Source organism: Cetorhinus maximus, chromosome 4, assembly GCF_964194155.1.
Source record: "Cetorhinus maximus chromosome 4, sCetMax3.hap1.1, whole genome shotgun sequence".
In the NCBI taxonomy this organism is placed as follows: Eukaryota; Metazoa; Chordata; class Chondrichthyes; order Lamniformes; family Cetorhinidae; genus Cetorhinus; species Cetorhinus maximus.
Window position 1 is genome coordinate 2,434,537 of NC_135882.1, and position 23,698 is coordinate 2,458,234.

At 40.5% G+C, this 23,698-nt stretch overlaps 1 protein-coding gene across 4 annotated transcripts in view; it reads left to right on the forward strand.

The window, feature by feature from the left end:
- The window catches only part of LOC144679440 (septin-7), a 154,219-nt gene that overhangs the window by 105,165 nt on the left and 25,356 nt on the right, over window positions 1-23,698 (forward strand). For all 4 annotated transcript variants that reach the window (XM_078539820.1, XM_078539819.1, XM_078539822.1 and 1 more), the window contains 5 exons: window positions 13,129-13,229; window positions 15,124-15,258; window positions 18,101-18,218; window positions 19,017-19,109; window positions 22,745-22,841. In XM_078539820.1, coding sequence (XP_078395946.1) covers window positions 13,129-13,229; window positions 15,124-15,258; window positions 18,101-18,218; window positions 19,017-19,109; window positions 22,745-22,841 — 544 coding nt within the window. The remainder of the gene's footprint in view (window positions 1-13,128; window positions 13,230-15,123; window positions 15,259-18,100; window positions 18,219-19,016; window positions 19,110-22,744; window positions 22,842-23,698) is intronic.

The window sequence follows — 23,698 nt, forward strand, 5'->3', positions numbered from 1 at the left end:
TATTTGGCAAAAAAGGGAATTTTTCTTAACATTTTGTTAATTTATGACAGTATTTGCTTCAGACTGTCCACAAATTGTAGCTGGTCTCTTTAAATTTTAAAGAGGCCACACAGTTGCCAGCAATATATTTCATTATATGCTATATTAATAACCGCCTTTTGAATCTTCCCAGTGGCTCTGAAATTCACATGATTTGACCCTTTTTTTGGAAAATAAAGTCTTTGTCCTATGAAAAACATTGGGCTTCTAAATTTGTAGCCAATCCTTTTCTTGAGCCATGACAAATCCTGCAAGTGCCATATTCATGGTCCATGCTTTATTCCCTGTGAAGGTGCTAGGCCTATTTACTGAGTTACTTGTGCTGATGGTTCTCCCATAATGGCATTGTGTTGGGGATCCCAGAATAACAATGTATGTTCACGTCTGCATGACGTGTGACTTGAAGATCATTGTATTCCCACTGACGGCATCTTGGTGGGAGAAATCTTAAGGGAAGGGATGTACTGTCAAAGTAACCTTAATAAGTTGCTGCATGTATTGAACATAGTTTGTGGTGGGCTGCAGAGGGAGAAGAGAATGGTTTTGTTATCATAACACCCATTTTAACCGCATGGGGAAGGTTTTAGCGGAGTTGAGCAGACCCCCTTCCTCCCCATACGGATAGACAAGTGCCGTGGATTTGCATCCAGGCAGTTGTCCCAGCTGTAGCGCAGGAATGCAGCATGCCACTGTGTACTGCAAACTATTCGCAATCATGGCCTTAGACTGGAAATTTTTAGAAGAATGCTTTATCTTTAAAACTTTGCTCACCAGTTCCATATGATAGTTTGACTTCAACAATGCGGATCATTATGATCCGTTGAGGAGAGGCAGAAGGGCGTTTGTGTAGCCATGGGGCCCAATGTGATGTCAATGATTGCACTGGGATGCACTGGGAACAATATGCTGACTCTCTTGTGAGATATGGTGGATGATATATAAGGTGAGAATAACTAGTAAAGCATCTGATAGTTTACTTCTGTTTGATTTCAAGTTGTTTTTGCTTGGCACATGATTTGAATCAGCCATATTTTAAATTGAGCAATGTAGGTATAGCACGTGGCATTATGTATTTGAGTGAAAATATTTGATTTAGATAATTTAACTTGTGAAGTTAGACTGTATTTGGCAGTATGAATCCAATGTGAACTGTGTGGGTGTGTGTATAAGCGCAGGGTGTGATTGCCACCGAGGAATTCCTGTATATGTTAATGTAGCCAGGGACACGTTTATCTTTGTAGTTAGTCAGCAAAAACCAGAGCAGGATGGGTGGCACTTCAGTGAGTAACGTAAAAATTTTACTGAAATGAATCAAATTTTACTGAAGCAATTTGGATCAGGATCACACGGGCAATTGACTAAAATGAAAGCAACTACAAAAAATATTCCAGTTTACGAAGGAAATGACTGCTTGCAGTAAGACTTGCAGCGGATCACTGACGTTGCCTGAATCACAGAAACCACGGCATATATTGTACTTGTGTCTCGGACTAGTCATATACAGGTAACTTGTGCTCATGGGAATAATACTTAAAGTCACCCAGTGTTCAGATGTGTGTAAGCTACAGAGTTGAATGGAAAATTGCCAGGTGGGACAAATTGGAGTGACGGCATTGCCATAATGTTCTGTCCTATCTTATGCTGCTTCTGTTTTGCCACTGTGACCTGCAGTTGTCCACTCATTTATTGGAGACTGTGTGCAGATGCTGTTTATCCTGACTTATCAAGAGCTCTAGTGAAAAATTTTTGTCTCAATGCCAATTTCGTGATCTTCATTTCAGAGCCCAATTTGTACTCTCCTCAAACAGTGGTCAAGCTTGATGGCCACAAAAGCGAAGTACACCGCTGCTTTCTTTATTGTTTGTATAAATTGGAAAACTACAGCCTGGTCATCAGTTTCCCTGCAACAAGAAATGTTTGCAACTATCTTCAGCCAGAAGTGCCGAGTAGATGATCCTTTTCTGCCATCCCCTAAGTCCTCAGTATTACAGATGTCAGTCTTCAATCAATTCCATTCACCCATGTGGCTTGTACACTCAACAGCAAAAGCTATGGGGCCTTGACAATATCCTGGCAGTAATGCTGAAGGCCTGTGCTCCAGAACTATCTGTTCCAGTATAGCTCCAACAGTGGGATCTGCCCAAAAGAACAGAAAATTGCCTGAGCATATCCTGTCCACAAAAGGCAGGATAAATCCAATCTGACAATTATAGCCCAATAAGCCTGCTACAATCTGTGGTATAATAATGGTGAGGTAATTACCATAGTCCATGAAGGACCAGAGGCGGCATCTCCATTAAAGAGAGCCAATTGGTTATATGTAGCTTGAGGGGCACCAGCCTGGAAGTGTGGGACAAGTTAAGGAGACAGGCCTGTATGAAATACCATAGTGGTATGGGGATTGAACCCACCCATTGGAGTTATCCTGCATCACACTCTAGCCTTCTAGCCAACTGAGTGAATTGACCCCCAAAAATCATGGAAGAAGTCTTGAATAGTGTTACTAAGTGGCTAAGTCATCAGAAACCTACTCAGCAATGCTCAGTTTGGATTACGGGGAAGATGGTGGCATAGTGGTAATATCATTGGACTAGTAATCCCGAGGCCCAGGTAAATGTCCTGAGTTGCGGTTCAAGTCCCACATTGGAATTTGAATTCAATTAAAAATAAACTGGAATTGAAGGCTCATGACCACAAAGCTGTAGATTGTTGTAAAAACCCATCTGGTTGACTAATGCTCTGTAATGAAGGAAATCTGCCATTCTTACCTGATCTGGGCCACGTGTGACTCCAGACCCACAGCACTGTGGTTGATTCTTAATTGCCCTCTGAAATGGCCTAGCAAGCCAATCGGTTCAAAGGCAGTTCAGGAAACTGAACTGGACTAGCAATATAAATACTGTGGCCACAAGAGCAGTTCAGAGGCTAGGAATCCTGTAACTCGCTTCCTGACTCCCCAAAGACACAAGTCAGGAGTGTGATGGAATACTCCCCACGCTCAAGAAGCTTGACACCGTCCAGGACAAAGCAGCTGCTTGATTGGCACCACATCCACAAACATTCACTCTCCCCTCCACCGATTCACAGCAGCAGCAGTGTGTACCATCTACAAGATGCACTGCAGGAAATCAGCGAGGCTCCTTAGACAGCACTTTCCAAACCCACGACCACTACCATCTAGAAGGACAAGGGCAGTAGATAGCTGGGAACATCATCTGGAAGTTCCCCTCCAAGCCACTCACTGTCCTGATTTGGAAATATATCGTCGTTCCTCCACTGTTGCTGGGTCGAAATCCTGGAACTCCCTTCCAACAGCACTGTAGGTGTACACATGGACTGCAGCAGTTCAAGAAGGCAGCTCACCACCCCCTTCTCAAGGGCAACTAGGGATGGGCAATAAATGCTGGCCCAGCCAGTGACACCCACATCCTGTAAATGAATTTTTAAAAATACAGCCTTCGCTGGTGACATCCACATCCCATGAAAGAATAAATGGAGCATTTTTTTTTAAATTTGCAAGAATTATTTGTTTCAACACCTTGGTCCAAACATGGGCATGAGATGAATTGCAGACATAGGAAAGAGTGACTGCCCTCAACCTTAAGGCAGCACATTTGACTGTGTGGCATCAAGAAGCCCATTGGAATTGGGCAAACTCTCTATTAGTTGGAATCCTATCTAGTACAAAGGAAGATTGTTGTGGTTGTTCACTGGGATAAGGATATACAAGCACACAGGAAAGAGGAGCAGGAGTAGACCATATGTCCTGTGGAGCCTGCTCTGCCATTCCAAACGATCATGGCTGATCTTGGGCTTCAACTCCCTTACTTGCCCGTGTTCTGTATCCCTTGATTCCCAAAAAAAAACCCTGTCTATCCCAGACTTAAATGCATTCAATGATGGAGCATCCACAACCTTTTGAGTGAAGTAATTTCTCATCTGTCATGAATGATTGGCACCTTATCCTGAGACCCCTGCATTTTAGATTCCCCAAGCAGAGGAAACAATCTGTGTCTACCTTATCAAGCCCCTTCAGAATTTTGTAGGCTTCAGTTAGACCACCTCCCATTCTTCTAAACTCCAGAGAAAAGAAACCTAATTTGCTTGGCCTCTCATCATAGGGCAACCCCCTCATCCAAGGGACCAATTTAGTGAATCTTTGCTGTACTGCCTCCAATGCAAGTTTATTTTTCCTTAATTGTGGAGTCCAAAACTGCACTACTCCAGATTTGACCTCACCAAAATCTTGTACAACTGTAGGAAGACTTCTTTATTCCTGTACCCAAGTCTCTTTGAACATCAACAGTTAGAAGTTTTCTCACCCTTGAAAAATATTCAGCTTTTCTAATCTTTCGACCCAAGTGGATAACTCCACACTTCCCTACATTATACTCCCATCTGCCATCTTGTTGCCAACTCATGTAACCCATCTATATCTCTTTGCAGCCTCTCTGGGTCCTCCCCACAGTTTACCTTCTCACTTAGCTTTGTGTCATCAGAAAACTTAGATACATAACTCTCTCTTTTCACCTAAGTCATTAATATAGATTGTAAATAGCTGAGGCCCCAGCGCAGACCCTTGCGGTACTCCACTATTTACTACCTGCCAACTTGAAAGACTCCCAATTGTGGCCACTCTCTGCTTTGTGCCTTTTAAACAATCCTGTATCCATGCTTATATTTTACCCCCAACTCTATGCACCCTTTTCTTATTGATCGCTTGTGTGGCATCTTACCAAATGCCTTTTGGAAAGCCAGGTATACTACTACATCTACCGGCTCCCCTTTACCAGTTAGACCCTCAAAAAAAAAGTCTAATAAATTCGTTAAACAGGATTCCCCCTTCGTAAAACCATGCCTACTTTTTCTAATCATAGTATGCTTTTCTAATGAGTGGTTAACACTTCCTTAATAACAAATTCCAGTATTTTCCCTACAATTGATGTTCGGCAAACTCGCCTTTAGTTCTGTTTTCTCTCTCTCCCCTTTCTTGAAAAGTTGAGTAACGTTTGCCAACTTCTAATCTGATGGAATTGTTTCTGAATCCAAGGAATTCTGGAAAATCACAGCTAGCTCATCGTCTATCTGTGTAGCTATGTCCTTTAGAACTCGTGAGTCAAGGCCTCAAGCCCTGGGATTTGTTGGATTTTAGTCGCTTAAGTTTCTCCAATACTTTTTCTGTTATTTCCCTAATTTCCTTGTTCCTTTTAGCCTTTAGTTTGCCATCTATTTCTGGAATGAAACTTGCGCCTTCTACTGTGAAGACAGACACACACAATATTTGTTCAATACCTCATTCGCCATGATAATTTCTCCTATCTCTGTTTCTAATAGGCCAACATTTATTTGAGCTACTTTATTCCTTTTTGTATTCATATAAAAGCTCTTATCTGTTTTTATATTCCTGGCTAATTTACTCTCATTCTACTTTTTCCTTTTTTTTCAATTTTTTGGTTGCCCTTTGCTGCTGGTTTCTAAAACACTCCCAAACCTCAGACCTGTTTTTTTTACAATATTGTAAGCCTCTTTTTAATCTAATGCTATCCCTAACTTCCTGAGTGAGCCAACGATGGGTCTTTCTTGCTGAGTTTGTTTTTCAATGGAATGTATTTTGTAGGACATTTTGAACTGTTTCTTTAAATGTTTCCTGCTGTTCATTTACAGCCATGCTTTTTAGTCTATTTACCCAATTGCCTTCAGCCGGTTCTGCACTCATACCTTTGTTTAAGCTTAAGATTCTTGATTGTGATTGGAGTATATCACTTTCAAATTTAACATGGAATTCAATGACATTATGATCACTATTTCCCAGTGGATCTTTTACTATGACATTACTAATTAACCCTGCTTCATTACATAATACTAGATTTAAGATAACTTGATCCCTAGTCGGCTCCACAACGTTTTGCTCCCAGAAACTTGTCTCAAAAACGTTTTACAAACTTGTCTTTTAGACCACTCTTTCAAATTTGATTGTCCCAGTCTATAGGAACATTAAAATTTCCCACAATTATTCCATTGCCTTTGTTACAAGATTCAATCGTTTCTTGTTTAATGCTCTGCCCAGTGATATAACGTTTAATGCTCTGCCCAGTGAGATAACTACTGTTAGGAAGTCTCTATAAACTACTCCCACCAGTGTTTTCTCACGCTTGCTATTTCTAATTTCTACCCATACTGATTCTGATTCATGATCTTCTGAGGCCAGATCCTTTTTCACTATTGTCCTTGTGTCATCCTTTACTATCAGGGCTTCCGTCCTCCTTTGCCGTTCTGCCTGTCTTTCCAAAATATTGTGTGCCCTAAATGGATCTGATCCAGATAAATTGGAATCAAAGGTTGGCAGGCAATACTGTAACTGAACACTGGACTACCTTTAAAGAAATTGTTTGGGCACAGTCAAGTTATATTCTCATTAAGGGGAAAAAGTAGGGCAAATAAATCCAGAGATGTCAAAAGAGATAGAAATTAAGAAGTGTATCATAAATGTCAGGTGGATAATACAACCAAAAACCAGGCTGAATATGGAAAGTTCAGAGTGGAATTGAAAGAGAAAATAAGAGAAGCAAAGAGATAGTATGAGAAGAGACTAGCAGCAAACGTAAAAGGGAACCCCAAAGTCGTCTTTGGGCATATGTGTAGTAAAAAGATGGTAAAAGGAGTGGCTAATTCAGGGCAAAAAGGGGATTTGCACATGGAGACAGGGGGTGTGGCTGAGGTATTAAATGAATACTTTGTGTCTACCTTTGTCAAGGAAGATGACGTTATGTGAGTCATGATAAAAGAGGAGGCAGTTTAGACACTTAGAGGGCTTAAAATTAATGACGAAGAGGTAATGGATGGACTTCTGTACTTAAAATTAATAAAGCACCAGGACTGGATGTGATGCATCCAGGATTCTGAGGGAAGTGAGAGTGGAAATTGGAGGCACTGACCATAATTTTCCTTCGATTTGGGTGGTGCCACAAGACTGGAGAATTGTGAATGTTACACCCTTGTTCTAAAAAGGCTGTAAAGATAAGCCCAACAACTACAGGCTGGTCAGTTTAACCTTGATGATTAAAAACAGTACTGGAAATACTCAAAATAAAAATACCTGGAAAAACTCAGCAGGTCTGGCAGCACCTGCGGAGAGAAACACAGTTAACGTTTCGAGTCCATGTGACTCTTCAACAGAACTAAGGAAAAATAGAAAAGAGGTGAAATATAAGCTCGTTTTGGGGGCGGTGGGGGTGGTGGGGGGGGGTGGGCGGGAGTGGGACAAGTAGAGCTGGATAGAGGGCCAGTGACAGGTGGAGATAACCAAAAGATGTCACAGACAAAAGGACAAAGAGGTGTTGAAGGTGGAGATATTATCTAAGGAATGTGCTAATTAAGGGTAGAAAGCAGGACGAGCAAGGTACAGATAGCCCTAGTGGGGGTGGGGTGGGGTGAAGGGATCAAAATAGGCTAAAAGGCAGAGATAAAACAATGGATGGAAATACATTTAAAATTAATGGAAATAGGTGGGAAAAGAAAAATCTATATAAATTATTGGGGGGAAAAAAGGGGGATCGGAAAGGGGGTGGGGATGGAGGAGAGAGTTCATGATCTAAAGTTGTTGAACTCAATATTCAGTCCGGAAGGCTGTTAAGTGCCTAGTCGGAAGATGAGGTGCTGTTCCTCCAGTTTGCGTTGAGCTTCACTGGAACAATGCAGCAGGCCAAGGACAGACATGTGGGCATGAGAGCAGGGTGGAGTGTTGAAATGGCAAGCGACAGGGAGGTCTGGGTAATGCTTGCGGACAGACTGAAGGTGTTCTGCAAAGCGGTCACCCAGCCTGCATTTGGTCTCTCCAATGTAGAGGAAACCGCATTGGGAGCAGCGAATGCAGTAGACTAAATTGAGGGAAGTGCAAGTGAAATGCTGCTTCACTTGAAAGGAGTGTTTGGGCCCTTGGACGGTGAGGAGAGGGGAAGTAAAGGGGCAGGTGTTGCACCTTCTACAGTTGCATGGGAAGGTGCCGTGGGAGGGGGTGATGGAGGAGTGGACTAAGGTGTCCCGGAGGGAATGATCCCTGCGGAATGCTGCCAGGGGGGTGAAGGGAAGATGTGTTTGGTGGTGGTATCATGTTGGAAATGGCGGAGGATGATCCTTTGAATGCGGAGGCTGGTGGGGTGATAAGTGAGGTCAAGGGGGACCCTATCAGGGTTCTAGGAGGGAGAGGAAGGTGTGAGGGCAGATGCGCGGGAGATGAGCCGGACACGGTTGAGGGCCCTGTCAACCACCGTGGGTGGAAAACCTCGGTTAAGGAAGAAAGAAGACATGTCAGAGGAACTGTTTTTGAAAGTGGCATCATCAGAACAGATGCGACGGAGGCGAAGGAACTGAGAGAATGGGATGGAGTCCTTATAGGAAGCGGGGTGTGAGGAGCTGTAGTCGAGGTAGCTGTGGGAGTCGGTAGGCTTGTAATGAATATTGATGGACAGTCTATCACCAGAAATTGAGACAGAGAGGTCAAGGAAGACCATAAGACATAGGAGCAGAAATTAGGCCATTCGGTCCATCAAGTCTGCTCCGCCATTCAATCAAGGCTGATAAGGTTCTCAACCCAATTCTCCCACCTTCTCCCCGTAACCTGGGAAGGGAAGGGTCAGTGATGGACCATGTGAAAATGATGGAGGGGTGGAAATTGGAAGCAAAATTAATACATTTCTCCAGGTCCAGACGAGAGCATGGAGCAGCACCGAAGCAATACTCAGCTGGTCTAGCAGCATCCATAACAAGAGAAGGCTTAATATTTTGAGTCGAATATGATTCTGAACGAGTTATATTCGACTCGAAATGTTAATTCTGTTTTTTATTTCAGATTTCCAGCATCTGTAGCATTTTGCTTATTTCAGAGCTTAACCTTGGTGGTGGGTAAGCTTCTAGAAATGGTAATCTGGGACAATGTTAATAACCGCTTAGGCAACCTTGGCTAATTAAAGGAAGTCAGCATGGATTTGTTGAGACAAAGCGTGTTTTAACTAATTTGCGTGAGATTTCCTGAGGTAATAAGGTTGATGAGGGTAATGTCTGTTGATGTGTACTTGGACATATGGACATATGAATTCGGAGGAGGAGTAAGCCATTTGGCCCCTTAAGCCTGCTCTGCCACTCAGTAAGATCCTGGTTGATCTGACTGCAGTCTCAACTCAACATTCCGATCTACCCCCGATAACCTTTGATTCCTTCGTTAGTCAAGAATCTATCTACTTCTACCTTAAAAATATTCATTCACCTCGCCTCCAACGCTCTCTGGGGAAGAGTTCCAAAGACTCTCGCCCCTCAGAAAAAAATTCTTCTCATCTCTGTCTTAATTGGAGACCCTTACTTTTAAACTGTAACCCCCTAGCTTAGTGTCTTCCACAAGTGGAAACATCCTTTCAGCATCTACCTTGTCAAGTCCCCTCAGGATCTTATGTTTCAATAAGATCACATCTCATTCTTCTAAACTCCAGTAGATACAGGCCCAGCCTGTCCAACCTTTCGTCATAAAATACCCCTCCACCCCGCATTGTAGGTATCCGTTAAATAAGCCATCTCTGAACCATTTCTAACACGTTTATATCCTTCCTTAAATAAGGAGACCAAAACTATACATTACTCCAAATGTGGTTTCACCAATGCCCTGTAGTAAAATATCTCTACTTTCATTTTCCATTCCCTCGGAATAAACGCCAATATTCCATTTGCCTTTCTCACCACTTGCTGTACCTGCATGCTAACTTTTCCTGATCCATGTACCAGGACACCCAGATCCCTCTGTACCTCAGAGTTCTGCAATCTCTCTCCATTTAAATAATATTGTGCTTTTCTATTCTTCCTGCCAAAGTGGATAAGTTCACATTTTCCCACATTATATTCCATCTGTCAAATTTTTGTCCCTTCGCTTAACCTGCCTATACCCTTTTGCAGATTATTTACGTCCTTTTCACAACTTTCCTACGGGTTCCCCTTTATCCATCTTGCTTTTTACTTTCTCAAAGAACTTCAGTAAATTAGTCAAACATGATTTCCATTTACAAAACCATGTTGACTTTGCTTGATCACATTATGATTTTCTAAGTGCCCTGCTATAACCTTCTTAATAGATTCCAGCAATTTCCCTGACAGATGTTAAGATAACTGGCCTGTAGTTGCCTGTCTCCCTCCTTTCTTGAATAGGGGAGTCATATTTACTAATTTCCAATCCAATGGGACCTCCGTAACCTAGAGAATTTTGGAAAATTAAAACCAATGCGTCTACTATCCCAGCAGCTGCTGCTTTTAAAACCCTAGGATGAAATCCATCAGGACTTGGGGACTTGTTGGTCTTTAGTTCTAATAATTTTGAGTACCCTTTCCCTTGTGATTATAATTGTTTTTAGTTCCTCTTACCCTTTCACTTCTAGATTCACAATTATTTCTGGGATATTACTTCTATATTCTACAGTGAAGGCAGACGCAAAATATCTGTTCTTTGAGACATTTGATTAAGTGCCACACAATGGACTTCTGAGCAAAGTAGCTCATGGAATAAAAGGGACGGTGGCAACATGGATATGAAATTGGCTGAGTGACAGTAGTTAACAGATTTTTTGGGCTGGAGCAAGGTTTATAGTGGAGTTCCCCAGGAGTTAGTATTAGGAGCCCTGGTCTTCCTGATACGTATTATTGACTTAGACCTTGGTGTACAGGGCACAATTTCAAAATTAGCAGATGATACAAAACTTTGAAGTACTGTGAAGATATTGTAGAACATCAAAAATACCAGGTTGCTGGAATGGGCAAACAAGTGGCAGATGAACTTTCAATGCAGATTGTGAAGAATTCATTTTGGTAGGAAGAATGCGGGGAGACCATAAAAAATGAAAGGTACAATTCTAACAGTGCAAGAGCAGAGGGACCTGGGGGTATATGCATAAGTCATTGAAGGTGGCAGGATGGGTTGAGAAATGGTTTATCCTGGGCTTCATCAATAGGGGCAGAGTTCAAAAACAAGGAGGTTAAGTTGACTCTATATAAAATACTGGTTCGGCCTCAGCTGGAGGATGTGTCCATTTCTGGGCACCGCACTTTAGGAAGGATGTGAAAGCATTGGAGAGAGTACAGAAAAGATTCACGGGAATGTTTTCAGGAATGAGGAACTTCAATTATGTGAATAGATTGGAGAAGTTGGGATTGTTCTCCTTGGAGAAGAGAAGGTTTAGAGGTGATTTGATAGAGGTATTCAAAATGATGAGGGGTCTGAATGGAGTAGATGGGGGAGAAACTTTCCATTGGTAGAACCAGAAGGCACTGATTTAAGGTAGTTGGCAAAGAAAGTAAGGATGACATGAAAAATTTTCTTTACGCAGCAAGTGACTAGGACCTATAATTCAATACCTGAGGATGCATTGGAGGCAGATTCAGTGGAGACATTCAAGAGGAAAGTAGATTATTAACTCAAAAGAAAGAATGTGTAGGGCTATGGAGAGAAAGCAGGGAATGGCACTAGGTGAATTGCTCCTTCAGAGAGCCAACACAGACATGATGGGCTGAATGACCTCCTTCTATGCTGTAGCCGTTCTATGATTCTGTGATTGGAGGTCAGCTCAGTCCCAGCAAATCTCTGCAGGAGTTGTTCAGGGTATATTCTAGGCCCAACCATCTTCAGCTGCTTCACCAATGGCTTTCCTTCGTCATAAGGTCAGAAGTGGGGATGTTCACTGATTGCACAGTGTTCAGTTTGATTAGCAATTCCTCAGATAATGAAGCCATCTGTTCTTACATGTAGCAAGATCTGGACAACATTCAGGTTTGGGATATTAAGTAAGTAATGTTTGCACTAAACGTGCCACTCGACCATCTTTAACAAGGAACAGTCTAAACACCTCCCCAGGACATTCAATAGCATTACCATCACAAAATCACCCACCATCAACATCCGTTGACCAAAAACTAAATGAGACCAGCCATATAAATACTGTGGCTATTGGAACAGATCAAAGACTGGATATTCTATGGCAAATAACTCACCTCACCAATGCCTCTCCAACACCTTCGAGGCACAGGTCAGAAGTGTAATTAATACTCCCCACTTGCTATGATGGGTGGTGTTGACCTACACTGCTTTCTACCCCATCCAGGATAAAAGTGACAGTTAACCATTGGTTATCTTACCTATGCTGTCTAGATTTGTCGTATTTATGCAATTTTTGACCATTTTCTACAGAAAAGTTTCTGATATGAGTTTCTTTAACATGTACCAACATTAACCTTCCTTCAGTGTGTTGTCATTCTTGTGTGTCCCATGGAACTTTTTCCCTTTAAAGCAATAACTCAGAGCAGCAGTTCTGGCATGTGTCTGAATTCATCCTGAAGACAAAAGATAATGTGACATCCCAGTAACTTCACGTTGCACCAAACATCCGTTTTAACCCTGATCGTATTGTTGCCAAGTTGGGCAGGAGGATTCAACATTTGAGGGAACAGCGAGGGGCACCAGTCTTACTTAGAATCTGATGCTTGAGTCAGTCTTGGAAAAGGAAACCTATACCAAAAAGTCGCATTTGTTCTTTAGAAGCGTAGCCTGTTTCTGTCAGTCAGTCAGTAAAACTCTGAAAACAAGACACTTCATCCTGGGACAAACGAGAATGACAACACACTGAAGTAAGGTTAATGTTGGCAATATTTTATTTTGGTTGTGCCAATTGAACTAAACAACTTCAATGATATCTCCTGCTTTGTATGTTTTACCTTCCTGTGGAATGAAGCAGCTTACCAGAATTGACTTTTGCATCTAGCGTTAGCTTGGTCTGATTTGGAGAAATTTTTAAATAAATGAATAGAAATGAGTAGCCAGTCCACATCATGAGGGGATGCTATTATTACATCCTCTAGCTGTGTGAGCATGTGGTTAGAACAGGGCATGATGAGCTTATTTCCATAAAAATAATAACACTCTGACTCCTTCAGGGAGTGACTGACTCAGTGAACCCGAGAAGGTATATAAACAAACCTGAACTTTTAAATCAATACTGTTGAGATCTTTATTGTGCCTTCTACTGTGTAAGCAGGTATTATAATATTGTTTTCTTTTTACAGGTTGAACAGTCAAAAGTATTCGTTAAAGAAGGTGGCGTTCAGTTACTACTCACAATAGTTGACACACCAGGCTTTGGGGATGCTGTGGACAACAGTAACTGGTAAGGTTTTGTAAAAGCGAATAGTAAAGAATGAGCTTGCATTTATAGAGTTCCTTTCACATCATTTAGAGGTGCTTCACAGCTCATGAATTAACTAGGTAAGTATTTTATGTCTATCAACATGCCACAAACAGCAGTGAGAAAAATGGCTAGTTCATTTGGTTTTGATGTTGTTTAATGGATAAATGTTGGCCAGCGCACCAGAAGAATTGCCTGCTCTTTAAACAGCGCATCCACTTGAGCAGATTGGAGACAACTCAGTTTAATATATCAGCTGAAATACTGTTTACTGATACAGCATTCCCTCAGTACTGCACTGAAGTTCTGGCCTGGAGTGGGCTTGAACCCATGGCCCTCTCGCTTAGGCACAAGTGCTAACATTGAAGCAGGGCACTAACACCTCATTATCAATTAAACCGTGCTCGGGATCAAATTTATACCAGAGTTTTAAACCAAGGCATTGCCTGCCCCCTCAAATGTATGTAAAGCTATTTTGAAGAAGAGCAGGAAAGTTCTTTTGGTATCCGCAGTTTATCTGGTCGTTGTCAATTGCTTTTTGTGGGAGCTTGCTGTGTAAAAATTGGCTACCACATTTCCTACATGACAACAGTGACTGTAATTCAAAATTACTTAATTAGCTGGAAAGCACTTTGGGACATCCTGAGGGCTTTTTCTAGAGTTGAAATGCCCATAATTTTGATTCAGTTTGAACTATTGGACAGAATATGCTCATTAGCAATCTTGATCAATTCTCAATAACTTGCGTTTAAAAAATGGCTTTAATGTTATAAAAATCCCAAGGTACTTCACAAGAATGTTATCAAACAAAACATGATACTGAGCCACATAAGATATTAGGACAGATAATCAAAACTTTGATCCAAGAAGTGGGTTTTAAGGGGTGTCTTCAAGGTCAAGGGAGAGGGGGGAAGTTTAGTGAGGGAATTCCAGAGCTTAGGGACTCGACAGCTGAAGGCATAGCTGCCAGTGCTGGAGCAATTAAAATCAGGGTGCTTAAGGGGCCAGAATTGGAGGAGCACAGATGGGTAAACAGAATATACAGCAATTCACCAAGGCTCCTTAGACAGCATCTTCCAAACCCACGACCACTATCATCTAGAAGGACAAAGGCAGCAGATAGATGGGAACACCACCACCTGGAAGTTCCCCTCCAAGTCACTCACCATCCTGACTTGGAAATATATCGCTGTTCCTTCACTGTCACGGGTCAAAATCCTGGAATTCCCTCCCTAACAGCACTGTGGGTGTACCTACACCACATGGACTGCAGCGGCTCAAGAAGGCAGCTCACCACCACCTTCTCAAGGGCAACTAGGGATGGGCAATAAATGCTGGCCCAGCCAGCAAAGCCAAAATCCTATGAATGAATTAACTGCATTTTTAATAATTCAATAAAAGTTCAGAAAAATATGCAATATTTTTTCCCCCTCTTCAAAATTTCTGCAAGCACTTTGATTTTGGGATATACTTCCTAAAGTAAAATAGTGTCTGCTTAGGCTTTGGACTAAATTTCATTTCAGTTTTGCTTGCTTAACATTTGTTTGTATGCAGACTTTTGAGTTTGCTCTGTGTGAATGTCAGTCTTGATTGCTTTATGGTTTCCCTTTTCCAAAAAAGTTGCATATTGCTGTAACACTTGTATGGGGATGTTTTTCTATATTTCTAACAGCTAACAAGACAAAACAAAAATTCGAGGTTATATTTTAATTTTTTAAGAAAAATATATAAGATCCAGGAAAACGGATGCAGCTGCATTTCATAGTTTTAATATTCACCAAAATATAAATGTGTTTTTGTAACTGAAGCTGCTGGTTGTGGTTCAGTGTTTAAGACCCTGATTAACCGATTATTGCACTGCTGTTTGACTTTCTAGCTGGCAACCTGTCATTGATCATATCGACAGCAAATTTGAAGATTACCTTAACGCTGAGTCCCGTGTGAATCGGCGTCAGATGCCAGACAGCAGAGTCCATTGTTGTTTATACTTTATTGCTCCTTCAGGACATGGGTTGGTAAAAGATTTTGTACGGTTACAAATACTGGCTAACTGTTAGCTAGTGTTGAATCCATTCTAGGTTTGACTGTTTATGCCATGAAGCCCAGTGTTTGCTGATCACCTTTACCACTGATAAATCACTCTGTAATAAAGCCTTAGAAATTGTTGAAAATGACCTAGAAATTAATGCATAGAAACAGGCCTTATGATCCAGCCATGTTGCCGTTTATCCTTTCCGTGAATAGTATCCTAGTTCCATATACCTGGCTTGTTGCAATATCTCCATTGCCTTTCTTTCAACCACCCCTTGAACTTATTCTTCAATGTTGACATAACCTCTGCTTCAATTGCAAAGCTTGGCAGTGATTCCTCACCCTCCAAGTATTCTATTCTGCTCTCAATCCTAAATGTTTAATGTTTAATTTTCTTTTTTTTACCATTCTAGCTGTCTCAACTAAAAATGGTCTGTTTCTATTTGTTTTGTCGAATCCCATCAAATAATTCTACCAAAATGCACCTTAATCACCTCTGTTCCAAAGAAAAAAGGCCACAATGTTTTCAGATCTGTCTTGTGTTTTCTCATACCAGGCAGCATCCTTGTGAATCAGCACTATACCTGTTTACTGCCTCAGCATCCTTCTTAATGTTGAGATAACAGCAGTACACGGGCCAACTGCGGTCTTAGTAGGTTTTATATAGGTTCAGCATTGCATTGAAACTTTTATATTCCATACCCTTTGTACCCAAAATCCCATCAGCTTTTTATTGAAGACTTTATCCACTTGAAATATTACTTTTATTGTCTTGAGCCTAAATCCCTCTGCTCTGCTATATCACCAAACCACCCCATTCGTTTTAGTTTTTTTTTGTGAAAGCACTTGTGTGAAGATAATTCACAAATCCATTATTTATTTGATTTACTTCAGTCCTCCATTACATATGTATTTCTCTGCCATAATAGCATACTTGATTTACTTTTGGAGGTCCAGTGATTTGAAATCAATGTTTTAATTTAAAGTTGTGCAGAAGTTTTTAAACTCAAATATTGAGTTCTTGAGATAAGAAGTTCTTGAATGTTAAGTCTGGAAATTCAGTGCTGTTCACATCTGAAAGCGGCTGACTGCTTTAATTTTTATTATTCACTCGTGAGATGTGGGTGCTGCTGGCTAGGCCAGCATTTATTGCCCACCCCTAATTGCCCTTGTTCAGAGGGCATTTAAGAGTCAACCACATTGCTGTGGGCCTGGAGCCACATGTAGGTCAGACCAAGTAAGGGCAGCAGATTTCCTTCCCTAAAGGACAATAGGGAACCAGCTGGGCTTTTATGACAATTGTTTCATAATCATCATCCCAGACTTTTAATTCCAGGTTTTTAGTGAATTCAAATTTCACCATCTGTGGGATGGGATTTGAACCTGGGCCCCCAGAGTCTCTGGAATACTAGTGAGTGCCACTACCTCCCCTAATATTGCACTAGAGTCTATATCCAGTTCTAAAGGGACCCAACCCAGTGGGAAATTTTGATACCAAGATTAATTTTTGGCCTTGTCCCATGCTTCCAGACTTCTGCTTCCAACCTGACTGCACTACAGTGTTGAATGGTCCTGAACCTGTGGCTATGCTACCTTTCTCCAACATTGGCTGTAGGACAGGTCTCTTGACCTACATTCCCAGACAGCTCGCAGAATTGTAACTGTTTCTTGTGGCATTGGAGGTTTCTTTAAATTTATCAGTGACATAAGCATTTATTCGTAATCTCGTTGTTGAAGTATATGCCATCTGGGAAATGGTTGGAATGCACAAGTTTCTGTACGCCATTGGGCTTGCCAAATTGAAACCAGCTGCATAGCAGTAGATCAGAATGTTTGTACCAGGAAAATATAAAATTGATATGGTGTAATATCGTAGACAAATTATTATCGTAGACAAATTATTATCGTAGACAAACTATTATCGTAGACAAATTATTATTGCTTCTCATCGCCAATATAGCTGCTTCCTATCTCTTATTTGTCACTGCTATAGTGGTTGTACAACTGGAGATTTGCAGTAGATTGGAGTAGGTGTCTTCCATGCTATTTAGTGCCTTTTGTGAATGAGTGGATTAATGGTTACATGAATTCAACTGCCTTAAAAGTCTGGCAGCTGTAAGATGCATTTTTTTTACATAAAGATGGACAGCTCTGACACTGAATTAACTATTTCTCATATCGGCTGCATCTGATATCCCCCTTGTGGTAAATGCAGCCACATGTTTCCAACAGGGGCTACTAGTTCATCAGGAATGGGAGCAACATTTTTTTTTCCCTTGCCAGTCACTGGATTTTAATATTTAATGGGAGAATTGACCTATAGGGACCTTTACAAAAATACCAGTAGACTTGATAACTCTTGGAGATGTTCCTGAGGTCTAAGAACATCATATTCAACAATAACTACAGCCCAATTCAGTGAAATAAACCTTGGTCTGGTTCTTAATTGCATTAGATTAGGCAAGCAAAATAGGTTTTTTCTGAAAAGGAATGATGTCAAAAATGAGTTTGTATCCATCTTCACACTTAGTGTCTTGCAATAGTTTTATTTTAACATCAGCTGAGAGCAGAGGAGACTGCAGACTCCCAAACATTACCTGCTTGGGAAAAATAATGACCTTTATGACTTGTTTTTAGGAGTGCTCATTGTGAAGGCAATTGACCAATTCTGCTTCCTAGCCTTTCACATGTAGAAACCCTCAATGTTTGGCAATTATATAGCATGAATGGAAGACATATCTGATGTTTTTATTTTGAATTCATTAAACAAACATGATGGGATGGATAATCAGTTTGCTGACTTAGATGTTACATTTCTACAGACTAAAGCCTTTGGATATTGAATTTATGAAGCGCCTACATGAAAAGGTCAATATTATTCCACTCATCGCCAAAGCAGACACCCTCACTCCAGAAGAATGCCAGCAGTTCAAGAGACAGGTGAGAAAACAATGGTTAGTGGTTTTGAGAATATTGTCTGCTGTGGTAAGGTGTGCTTGGCCATGTGGAATGAGTTTTTAATAAAACATTTTGTACAATGCATCCATCATGCAGTGGATACATTGGCTAATGTAGCTTACCATTATAAGCAGGAGACACAAAACCAACTCATCAGTGCATGTACAGTTTAAACCAAGCAAACACAAAACACTGATGCATTTTCATTCTTTATCACACATCCCATTATGGCCAGATCAAATAACTTCAAGATGTAGACAACTGTCTACAAGTGCTATCTGGCTTTTGTAATGCATGAGGTTCTAGCAAATCTTTTGGATAGTTAAATCCCAATATCTTCAATTCTGCAACCATAGAACTCCAGTTTAACTTGGGACAGTTTCAAATCCCCAGTGCATCATAGACGAACATTACAAAGCTCAAGGGATGTTGTAAAGCAATAAGTGCAGGATGTTAACAAAGTGCTAAGAAATAGGTCTGCTTGAAATAGCCAGCACACTTGCTATATCTTGTAAAACTGCAGCACGGAAGGGGGCCATTCAACTTGGTGCCTATGCTAGATCTTAGGTAGAGCTATCCAATTCATCCCGTCGTCTTTTTCCACGACCCTGCGGGAATTTTTTCCCATTTCAAGTATTATCTGATTCCCTTTTGAAAGTTAGCATTGAATCTGATGCTATTATCTTAAAAGGCAGCACATTCTACGTCACAGCCACTTGCACAATGAAACAGCGTTGAGTTTTCTTTACTTTTTAAATAATGCTTCAACTATTTTTACAGGTGATGAGAGAAATCCAGGAACACAAAATAAAGATCTATGAATTTCCAGAAACCGATGATGAAGAAGAAAACAAGTTGGTGAAAAAAGTTAAGGTAGTGTATCATTGAAGGCATGTGATTCCAGCAGGCTGCCCATATTAATAAAATGAGTACTTCCCTAGAGAGAAACTTTAATTACAACTTTAGCAACAACTAATATTAGTGGAAGCATCATTTCATATTGAAGCGAACATCTAATGAAATGTAAAACCTTATGACTTTTATACTGAGTCTTGAAATATGGACCCACATTTTTAATCTAACTGATGACAAGAAAATCCTTTATGGGTTTATTAACCTATAACTGGCTATTTGTGATGACAAAGCAGTGTTGCAAATAACACCTCACTGGAAGGTTTTCATTCTGTAAGTACAATTGCACTAATTTTGGAGCGACCTTAAATTATGGAATTAAATATTCTTTTTGACAAATATATAACTAATTTTTGCAATCCATAAATGAGTCTTAAAACTGTAATATTTTTATTGGTGGGTTAAAAATGTATTGTGGTTCAGCTCGAGTGTAAATTGAACAGAACCTGGGAAGCATGCAAAGTGCTGAAAAACATGTAAATATTCATGTCACAAGGAGACTGTACCACCTGGTTACACCAGATAGTGAACGTGAAGAAAAGCCAAAATATCAGCCACAATGCAACATGTAATAGCAAACCAGGTAGAGGATAGAAGGCTGATAAATGGGCCTGTGTGGTCAATCAATACGATGAAGAAATAAATAATTCATATAAGCTTTAAAATAGAGCCAAAAATGGTGTTTAAAAACAGGAACATAAATTTGACTGCACCTGCGCCAGGCTCCAGTAAATGCATTTAAATAAGGAGAAATAAATTCAGCATTAGATGTAAAATTTGGATGCATTGGGTCATTAGAATCTGATGTAAGGAGCTGAATGGCCTCTCAGCCCAGCTTTTTTGAAGTTGACAAGAGATTCTCTGCTCATTTTCTCGTGGAGATGATAATGTGTCACCTTTTATTTAAATATACCCTGAGACGTGCATTGTGCTGTCATCGTGTAACAATGGGGGAGGAGATATGGTATATCTTAGTGCTGCAGACAGGCCATGTGCCAAGAACAGAAAAAGCCATGAATAAAATTGGTGGGTGGGGAATTCCTTGCCTAAAAGATTGGACTGGACGGGGCGAGAGAGAGAAAGCAGGCGAATGTAACGTTGGGAGGCGGCATTGCTTTAGCATCCGTTTTGCCACTGTGCACAAAGTCTGGAAAATGATATGTTTTCCTGTGATCAAAAATTAATTTTTAAAGACTGCTTTTTAAAAATAACAGTGCAATGCAACACCTATGAATCAGATAACTATTTGTAAGCACTACCATTTAAGAATTGATTTAAACATCAATTCTTGACTGTTTTAAAGGTGATTTTTTTTTAAGCACGTACCCATCATGTCACATCTTCAAAGCATCATGCTACCATAGGGCAAAATATTGCCAGCGGTGTAACTTAACAGATATGTGGTTATTAATCAAATATGGTTGTGTTAACTAATGAAGTAGCAGTGCACCAATGAGAAGCCAGTAATTAGATGTTTAAGCAGTTCCCCCGCCCACCCCACACCCACAACTGGTATTCATTAAGCAGCAAGCACACAACCAAGCTAATTCCTCAGATCATTTCTGGGTTTTTTGTCTACTCACTCATCTCTATTTTATGACCCTAGATCAGATGCCCAAATTGTTGGTGAGATCCGGTTAGGTTAGGATCCGATTCGTTTAAAGTAGACAAAGTTTGAGATTCAAAACACTTGCTCAGTGAATAAAGCCACAAGATTTGGCAGGTTTTGAGCAGATAAAAATAAACTTTACTACATACTTTCAAAAAGATAAAACAATTTACAATATCTGCCCTATACTCTAACATTCAGGGTTAATATGAGGTACATATGAATTAACGGGCAAACTGTGGTGAAACACACCACACTGCACAGTAAAAAGCAAATGCAGCCAAGACACCTTGGAATTATATACTAATATTAAAAAGAAACGGTTTAGTTGGAGAAAATCACTAAACTTAGCAGTAAAATTAATAGCCAGTGTTAAATGTCTGCAGTGATTTTTCAGGCAGATAGGTCTGGATTCTGAATATCAAGTCATAATTTTTTTGGAACTGAGTATTCCCAACATTTTCTTGTTTTTTTTTTACATCCACTGCAATGAATTCTGCATTGTGTAATTTTCATCGACCTGCAAAAACAGCCTGCAATTCTTTCCCAGTATTTATCCAGTTCCCATTTGAGAGATCCTATTGAATTTGCTTCCACTGCCCTTTCAGGCAGTGTATTCCAGATCATAGCTCCACAGAAAAAACCTTTCATCTGCCCTCTGGTTCTTTTGCCAATTCTCCAATTTGTCGTGTCTGGTTACGGATCCTCCTGTCGGTAGAAACAGTTTGCCCTATTCACTCTGTCAAAAACACCTGTATTAAATCTCCCTTTAGTCTTCTCTGCTCTAAGGAGAAGAATCCCAGGTTCTCCAGTTTCTCCACACAACTGAAGTCCTTCACCCCTGGTTCCATTCTAGTCAATCTCCCCTGGATCCTTGTCTACAAATATATGAATTAGAAGCAGGATTAGGCCATTTGGCCCCACGTGCCTGCTCCTCTATTCAATAAGTTCATGGCTAATCTGACTGTGGCCTCAACTCCACTTTTTGCCTACCCCTGATAACCTTTGACTCCCTTAGTCAAGAATGTACCTACCTCTACCTTATAAATATTCATTGGCCCTACCTGCACCGCTCTCCAGGGAAGAGTGTTCAAAAGATTCACGACCCCCTGAGAGGAAAAATTTCTTCTCATCCCTGTCTTAAATGGGAGACCCCTTATTTTTAAACGGTGCCTCCTAGTTCTAGACTCTCCCACAAGAGGAAACATCATTTTAACATCCGCCCTTTCAAGTCCCCTCAGAATCTTTTGTGTTGCAAAAAGATCATCTCTCCTAAACTGCAGTGGATACAGGCCTAGTCTGTTCAACCTTTCTTCATAAGATAACCACCTCCATCTCAGGCCTCAGTTGAGTGAGCCTTCTCTGAACTGCTAACACGTTTATATTCTTTCTCAAATAAAGAGACCAAGACTGTACACAGTACTCCAGATGTGGTCTCAGCAATGCCCTGTGCAACTGTAGTAAAATATCCCTACTTTATATTCCATTCCCCTTGCAATAAGCACCAACATTCCATTTGCCTTCCTCATCACTTGTTGTAGCTGCATACTGACTTTGTGATTCATGTACCAGGATAACCAGATCTCTCTGTACCTCAGAGTTCTGCAATCTCTCTCCATTTAAATTAATATTCTGCTTTTCTATTCTTCCTGCCAAAATGGACAAGTTCACATTTCCCCACGTTGTTAACATTTCCCATATCCCTAAATGGTGTTGCCCAGAATTGGACACTACTCCAGATGGGACCTAACTAGTGTTTGATAGAAGTTTAGCATAAATTCTGTACTCTTCATTGTCGTATGTGCAGGATTCTTCTCTTTTAGAATTTTTGAGATCATGGGTGCTGACTTGGTCCCAAATAAATTATATGTGGAGGCTTAAGTGGAATTATACATTAAGTCTTAAATTGGTTTTTATTTTTCCACCATCTTAACTGTTAATTTTTTCTTCAGTTATATTTATACTGATCTATGTGAATCTTTTCCAGGATCGTTTGCCTCTTGCTGTTGTAGGTAGTAATACTATCATTGAGGTGAATGGAAAACGAGTGAGAGGAAGACAGTATCCTTGGGGAGTTGCAGAGGGTAAGCTTCTTGCTTTTAGTATGTTGAAGCTTTTATCCATGATTTAAATTATTTGTAAACAGCAGTGGTATTTTTACAAATATGTTTTAAATTTTGATTTAAACGTGTGCTGTTGTATGGCGTTCCCATCTGTTCATACAGACTTTTAATACAGCAAGAAAGACTTGAATTTCTTTAGCACCATCCATGAGCTCAGGACATCTCAGCACTTTACAGGCAATCAAGTACTTTTGAAGTGTAGTCACTGTTGCAACGGAAACGCAGCAGCTGTTTTGTGCACAGCAAGCTCCCACAAACAGCAGTGAGATAATGACCAGATAATCTGTTTGAGTGATGTTGGTTGAAGCATATTTTTTTTTTCATTCTTTCATGGGATTTGGGCATTGCTAGCAAGGCCAGCGTTTGTTGCCCATCCCTAATTGCCCTTTTAATGACTAGTTAGGCTATTTCAGTGGGCAGTTAAGAGTCAACCGCATTGCTGTGGACCTGCAGTCACATGTAGGTCAGAGCAGATTTCCTTCCCTTGAGGACATTAGTGAAACAGGTTTTTACAACAATCGATGGTTTCATGGTCACCATTACCGAGACTAGCTTTCAATTTTAGATTTTATTAATTGAATTTAAATTCCACCAGCTGGAATTTGAAGCTGTGTTCCCTGGGCATTAGCCTGGGCCTCTAGATTACTGGTCTAGTGACATTACCACTACACCACTGTTTCCCCACAAATTGGCCCAGAACACCTGGGAGAGCTCCATCAGTACAACACTCAACCTAAATTGTGTGTTTAAATTTCTGGAATGGAAGCAAGCTAACAAATTAGCAGAAAATCAATTCTCGGAAAGCTGTGTGGTCTTTT